Source organism: Medicago sativa, chromosome 4, assembly GCF_051527215.1.
Source record: "Medicago sativa cultivar Bolivia chromosome 4, Bolivia_mono, whole genome shotgun sequence".
Lineage (NCBI taxonomy): Eukaryota > Viridiplantae > Streptophyta > Magnoliopsida > Fabales > Fabaceae > Medicago > Medicago sativa.
Genome location: NC_140752.1, coordinates 83,705,338 through 83,712,605, shown reverse-complemented (window position 1 = coordinate 83,712,605; position 7,268 = coordinate 83,705,338). Strand labels below are relative to the sequence as shown.

The 7,268-nt window shown below is 37.3% G+C and overlaps 1 protein-coding gene across 1 annotated transcript; it reads right to left on the bottom strand.

Moving 5' to 3' along the window:
- Positions 1–3,437: 3,437 nt before the first annotated feature.
- On the bottom strand, positions 3,438–4,394 carry LOC146932866 (uncharacterized). Its single transcript, XM_085708035.1, has 2 exons — positions 3,748–4,394; positions 3,438–3,592 (listed from the first exon to the last, which is right to left on the bottom strand). The coding sequence occupies exons 1-2, from the start codon at positions 4,075–4,077 to the stop codon at positions 3,590–3,592; spliced, it is 333 nt and encodes a 110-aa protein (XP_085564161.1). The 5' UTR covers positions 4,078–4,394; the 3' UTR covers positions 3,438–3,589.
- Positions 4,395–7,268: the final 2,874 nt, after the last annotated feature.

The following is a 7,268-nucleotide window of genomic DNA, read 5'->3' as shown; positions in this document are numbered from 1 at the left end:
AAATTATAACAATCTGGGCAACCAATCAAGCAGCTACATGTGTCCCTTATAATTCCAAAATTCTTCTTCTCTCTCCGTCCTCTGTTTCCAACGCGCGCTGTCGGCTTGTTTGCCACACTCTCCAATTTCGGACCACTTAGAATGTGACACATGGCATATCGACAGCTTTCAATTGTGTTGAATGTATTCATCCTCTCTCTCATCAATGTCACATTCAGCTGCACATTAAACAGACCATTGCAAGGCATTTTCATGTTGAAACTGAGATTAAATAGACCATTGTAAATGGTCTTAGGGGTATGTTTAGGAAAAAAATAATAAATGCATCTAGTAATTTGAAAAGGGGGTTACATTTAGGGACAAAAATAAAATCAAATGGGTGGTTACATTAAGGGACGGAGGGAGTAGATAGATTCCGGATTATATAATCCGAAACGTGTAAATCACCCCGTTGAAAGTCAACAAAAGGGGGGGTGGTGAATGATGGTTCCGGATTACATAATCCGGAATGTACTAAACATGTCCGGATTATAAAATTCGGAATGCATCAGTACAGAGGCAGAAACCATCTGTTTTGGCTGAGCCTCTGTTTTAGAGCTGATTCAGTCAATTTTTTTGGCCTTTGACCATATGCAAACCAACAAAGCAAACTATAACATTAAAATTAACAACACAATATAATTTTTAAACTTTAATAATACATAATTATTCAAATGGTACATAACATAATTATCCAAAATATTCAAACATTAAAATTACATAAAACACAATCAGCCCCTAATAACTACACCCGTACCACCTCCGCCTCTGCCACCACCTCTGCCACCACCCCTGCCACCATCAGTAGCTGCCCGACGACGGTAAACTTTGGCATCATGCACCTCTCTCAAGGCATCCTCCAAATGCTGTCATTCCTAACTCCCTTTCGGCACCAGACCGCTTCTCATCACATCATATATGTGGTCTCTGATGCGGCTCATCCTTCCGCTAAGCTGTAAGTATGCAAGGTCTCCATCATCTTGAGCAGCTTGGGCATCAAGGACCTCACGCTCTGGTGGCCTCGGCACCGATACCGGCATGTCTGGAAGAATCATGCGTGGATGAGACACCTGGTAAAACCACTCGATGTATCCATCTTCTACCTCCACACCATGAACTGCAGTCTCTCCCAACTCCTGAGGTGTCATCGCATAATCAAGTGCACGATGAAAGCGGTTTGTGATCTCCGCCAAGTTAACATCAACAGGTGCACTCTGAACGGGATGTCTCGGTATGGTCTGAACAAACCCAAACTGGCGAAGCACCCTCTCCGGCAGATATCTCACCATGCGCTCTCCGCATCTCAGCCATCTAGAGTAAAGGCTGACCCGCCCAAACGGACGTGCCTGACGGTGTGCAGCATATGGGGCCATGACAACCCTCGTCAAATACAGCGCATCTAGATAGTTCCTGTAGTTGTCCACCGTGCCTAAACCATGCAGTGGCACAAAAAGCATCGCGCGTGGATACAAATTCTCCACATATCCGTCCCAGACATCCTTGCTTCCCATACCTATGAAGTGATGAAACACCCAAGCCTGCACCAAAGACAACCACATATAAATATACAAACCATATACACTTAAATTAAAAAAAAATAAAACATAGTTCTTAATTTATACCTGCAACAAACTCAGGTATCTTGCCACCTGACTGGTGTCCCAACGTGCAGCATTGTTGAGCTCCTTATACAACTGAGTTAGTGCCGCAGCTCCCCATGAAAAACTAGCACAAATATCAAGGTCTCTGAAGTACTTCAGGTAGACAACATTGACATTCCACTGGCTTTTGTCACTGAAGATCGTGATCCCCACCAAGTATAGCAAATATATGCGGACAGCCTGGTCCCGCAACCTCTCCACCTCCTCAGTCACACCATACTCGTCCGCCAAATCCCTCTTCTTCGACCCGTTGATTTAAAAACTTCATGTTTTAAATCCCCGCGTCTCAAAACTTCGAAAACAATCCAAACGAAACCTAGATCTATACTTTACAAAATCAGATTCAAACTACCATTCAGCTTTTAACCGTTTTCAGAGGAAGCAAAAATGCAGCACAAGTAAATTTACGACGAAAAAATGAAGAAGAATGTTACCTGCTCTAGATCGGAGATAGAACAAAGTGCAAGGGAAAACTTCAAGTCCAAACACCTCTTTTGTCGATCTGAACCGGATCGGAATACTTCTCTCCTCCTTGAGCTTCCTTTGTTCAAAGTGCACTACTGTTGTTGTTTGAGCCAAATCCGATTTGAATCTTCCTCTTTCCTTCTTGCTCGAATTGCTATTGTGTTTTGAAAGAAGCTCACGAACAGAATGATTGAGAAGCAATCCATGGTTGATATGTGGTGTTGAGATCTTCGAAACGGCTGTATGTGTGTAGTGATTCGGTTAAAACAAAGAAATAGTGATATTGAATGATTGTGTTGATGGATCCATGGTGAGTTTTATTGCTGATAGCCGATTGGTTTAGTGAAATGGTTGATGTGTGATTGTGTGGGAATGGGGTCCGAAAATGGTTTACATGTTGTGTTGGTGATGATTTTGGTTTTTGGATGAATTCTTCAAATTGTAGATGAGTGTTCTTGAGAAAAATAGTTTTGATCTAATTTTTAAGAGCTGCCGATTTGGGTTTGTGTTTCTATGGAATTCAGTGCAACTCCCTTTTCTGAGCCAATGATTGCTGCTTAAATAGTGCTTTTTAGGTCTAACTCTGCAGGTGAAAAAGGACAACAATACCCTCACAAGGGATCACATGGGAATGGACAGCTAGACACTAAAGCTTGGACCCAAAGCAAAGACTTAAACAAAAATAATAAAAAGATTGTTAAGAAGTAAACAAACAAGTGATACTTAAAAAAGAAAAAAAAAGTAGAATTTTAAAATAATAATAAAATAAAAGAAAAGAAATACATCAAAATAAATAATAATAAAGCCAAAAAAATTAATAATAAAGAGAATAATAATAAAATTGCCCCTTTCGGCAAATTAGGTATTTTAAAATACCTTTCTGTCGAAATTCCGTCAGAGACGACGAAATGTCTTGGCGTTAAAAGTACGCATAAAAATGGGCAAAAACAGAAAAATGTGGTCAAAATTTGGGGTATGACACCTCCGCTCCTTCAAACGCTCCTTGAATATCCTCTCCAAGTAGTTAAATCTGCAATGTGCACCTTTGGTCTTCTCGACCTCTTTGAGCGCATCACCCATATCAAGTACTCCACCATCCATTCCACCGCCTCGTCCCGTGTTATGGACTCGTGGGATAGGAGCATGTCGTCAATGGGGATATGCAGCAAAGAGGCCACATCATCAAGTGTGACTGTCATCTCCCCAAACAGAAGGTGGAAGCTGGAAGTCTCCTCGTGCCACCTCTCCACGGACGCACAAATCAGCCCATGATCAATAATCGTGTAGCTCGTATCCTGGAGCCAACCAAGGCCTGTGCGACGCAATCTGCTCTCCCACCACCGTGCAGCCATGATAGGTCTGGTGTCATCATCATGCATCGCCTCTATCTTCTTTCCGTTGTTGATGCATTTTAATTTTCCACGTCACTGCAAATATTTAAAATTAATAAAGTGAGTTTAAACTCATGGCTCCGCAAACATATTTAACAATAAATAAACCAATCAGATATAAACAGTACATAACCAAGTAGTTTCAGATATAAAGTGAGCTTCAGATATAAAGTGAGTTTAACAGTACATACCACGCCATCAACCGCCTTCCTGGCCACGTGCACATGGTACCTCCACAGCAGGTCAGTCTGGTGTGGGCCACCGGGATAGTCATCTAGTGGCTCAGGGTCCACCACCTTCTCCTTCTTCTTTCGCCTTTGCTGTGGCTCGGCATCTTCCATGTCCTCGTCCATACCCTGCAGCTCCTCCTCAAGCTCTTGCTCCTCCGTATGCTGCAAATCCACATCAGTCTGCTCCTCCTCCATGGGCATATACTGTTGCTGCTCCGGCTGATCCTCGACATCAGCACGGCGTCCTCTAGCACCCCGACGCCTCGGAGGAACAACACCTTCAGTCTCCATCTATTGCCTACGCGCTCTCCTACGGGAAGCATGCCATGCCTCCCTTACACGCTGAGTATTAGACGTTGAACCTTATGTAACATTCAAATTAGGGTAATCAAACATCACAATCAAACAACACAATCAAACAGCACAAACCAGAAGCAAAACAACATTCTGGGTTTGTCCGGATTTCGAAATCCGGATGACCAACAACCTAGTCCGGAAAACGAAGTCCGGATTGCATTCGAACAGAATTCAAAAAAAAAAACGAACTAATTGAACTTGCATGTGTACAGAAATCGAACTTACCTTCCATGATGTTTGACAAGTGTTGAAATGCGGTGCTTTTGAGCAAGAAAACTCCAAATTTGGACAAGATTTGTGGTGTTCGGAATTTGGGATAATGTAGAGAGAGTGAGTGAACGGGGAAAGTGAAACTGTGAGACTGTAAAAATGGGGGGCGAAGTTCCTTTTATACATATTCCGGAGTATATAATTCGGAGGGCATGTTGGTAATTTGCATAGGGTGCGCGCCGCGCGAGAAGGCCATAGGGTGGGAAAAGTAAATCTCATACAACAATTGGTATTCAAAATTGTAAGCATGATCAAATAAATTGTTAATGTTGTAAATTGATAATAATAGGGTATTTTTTTCCATAAAATACCTTATAATTTGATAATAGGTGATTTCATCATAACTAATTATTGATATTTGAGTTTGTTTCTGGGTTTTTTTTTCTTTTTCCAAATGATTATCTAGTATGAGAGTGCAGATAAGCAATTAGGAGAAAAATTGTTAAACATAATCAACCATAATAATTATCAATAGAATTAGAGTAATTGGATATGTGAAAATGAATGTCGCATGTTTCAATAAATTGAATTTTAACCATTCCTTACTAATAATTATGGTGAAGTCGTAAGAATGACTTTTTTGGTGAAATTAACACTATAACATCAAAAATGTAATGAGTAACGCCCCAGTGTTTGTACAATGACATCAAAAGTTCAGTCCTCATAATATCATCAATTCATCAGATTAACAAGACTACGCTTAATCTAATTTTATTCTACCTTGTTATAAGCGTAGCACCCCACAAAGTGTAACACTTAAGACTATCACATAATATCATCAACTCTGTTAAAGATTCCAACGATAAAATAGTACTTGTAAGTCCAAGATGTTGCAAGCATTATTAGATGAATTATTATTGATCATTAACCAATAATCAACAATTTAAAAATGAATCAAACATTAAAATCAAAATTAACTTTTTCAAAAAAGTCAGTTTCCTGACTGCACCGTAGAAGCTCCCTTCCTTACTAATAATTATGGTGAAGTCATAAGAATGACTTTTTTGGTGAAATAAAATGACCCAGTTGTATAGTTGTCTAATTTACATTTTTAACATAACATACTATTGTTTTCATGTTTTGCATTCTATTCACTCATGTATACATCCTCCGGTCACTATTATAAGCAAAAATCTACATTTTAGATTCATCCATTTAATGATGCACATAGTCTTTATTATAGACCACATGCATCATTAAATGAATAAACCTAAAATGTAGTTTTTTGCTTATATTAGTGACTGGAGGATGTATATATCTTGCGTGATGGAGAAAGTTCAATGAACTTGACAATCAATGTCAAAAGCAGCATCATACTTTAAGAGATGCAAAGATTATCCTTAAAACTTTACTCCTAATTAATAATTCTCGTCTCATCACTTGGTGAATGATGCTGAACAAATTCCTTGCATGATTTGAAGGTAAACCGTAAACACAAGCTGATGAAATAATGTCGTTGAAAATTAATTGCCGACCATATATGACATTAGTATATTTACTATAAACTCAATTTGCTAGCCCAAATCCTCTTGAAGTTGCTTTCAGCCAATTGGAGAAGCAATTAAAAAATTAGACCAATAATGGGTTACTTGTATTTGAATTACATTATTACCTTTGCTGTTTAGTGATGCATGCATGCCCTCATTGGTGTCACTTTCATTACCAACATTTCATGTCAAGAACAACAAATTGCGAAATTTGGAGGCCTGCTAAATGAGAACTCTGGAGTTAGTGATATCAAAATATTTTAGTTAATCAAAACAATATTTAATTTAAATATTTGCATTCCTAAAATGTCTATAATTGGTTTTTGGAATGATGCGGTGGTGGTGGATGATGAAGTTGAACACAAGATAGAGTTCACAAACCTTTTTGTATAGCTTATTCAAATGTTGCTCATGATATGAGTCTTTTGAACAATCTTTAGAGTGATAATGGTGATTGAGAAATACGTTTTCTTTAAAGCTATATTTTCAATGTTGAATCTTATAATATGCTTCAATGTTGTTTTCTTTTTCACTTTTTTTCTATGTCTTCTAGTTTTTTTTTTTTTAATACATTTTTAGGCTCAGAGAAAAAACTATACGTCATTAGAGTTTTTAAAAATAAAAATCAATTTGAAGGATTTAGGTACTTTTTTTTTTGAAAAATAAACTTCTATTTGTTGAAGTGATGTCATATTCCTTTAAATATATCAAGCAACAACATCATACACAATGATAGAAAATATATAGGAAATAAATAAATATTTTCTAGTTGTCATGATACATTTCTACAAAATAAAAAGATGGAAAACATACCTTTACATAAAGAAATCAAGAATAAAATGTTACAAAAGTCAAAACTCAATATTATGATTTTTATTCAATATTTATAGAGATTTATGTTGGGGAGGCACACCCCATGCAAGATCGCAAATTGACGATTTTTAATCAAATTTACATATAATCTATTGTGAGATTTTAGATTAGAATCAAATTTACGTATAATCTAATAATTATTGGCGCATTATCTTAAAGTTTTGGTAAATTTGTTTGTTTTGAAATAATATTTTAAGTATGTCAACCGGTGTATCTTTTTATGTTTGTGAGACATTTTACTTGTTATACTTTTTTGACACTATTACTAAAAATAAAAAATACTTTTTTGACACTACTTATTAAACTTATATGTTTTTAATTTTGATATATTTTAATATATGAAAAACATTTCTTTGGAAGGTCCCCTAATTTATTTATTTTTTGTTTCTGGAAAGTTTAATGCCCTCGCTTTAGTAGCTTGGACTTTAGGCCGGACCTATGTATGGTGGACTGGAGTACCTCTTCTATTCATTCCAATAAAACTATAGCTTATAA

Coding starts and splice junctions, on each gene's coding strand:
- LOC146932866 (XM_085708035.1), bottom strand. CDS start 4,077: ATGGAGACTGAAGGTGTTGTTCCTCCGAGGCGTCGGGGTGCTAGAGGA.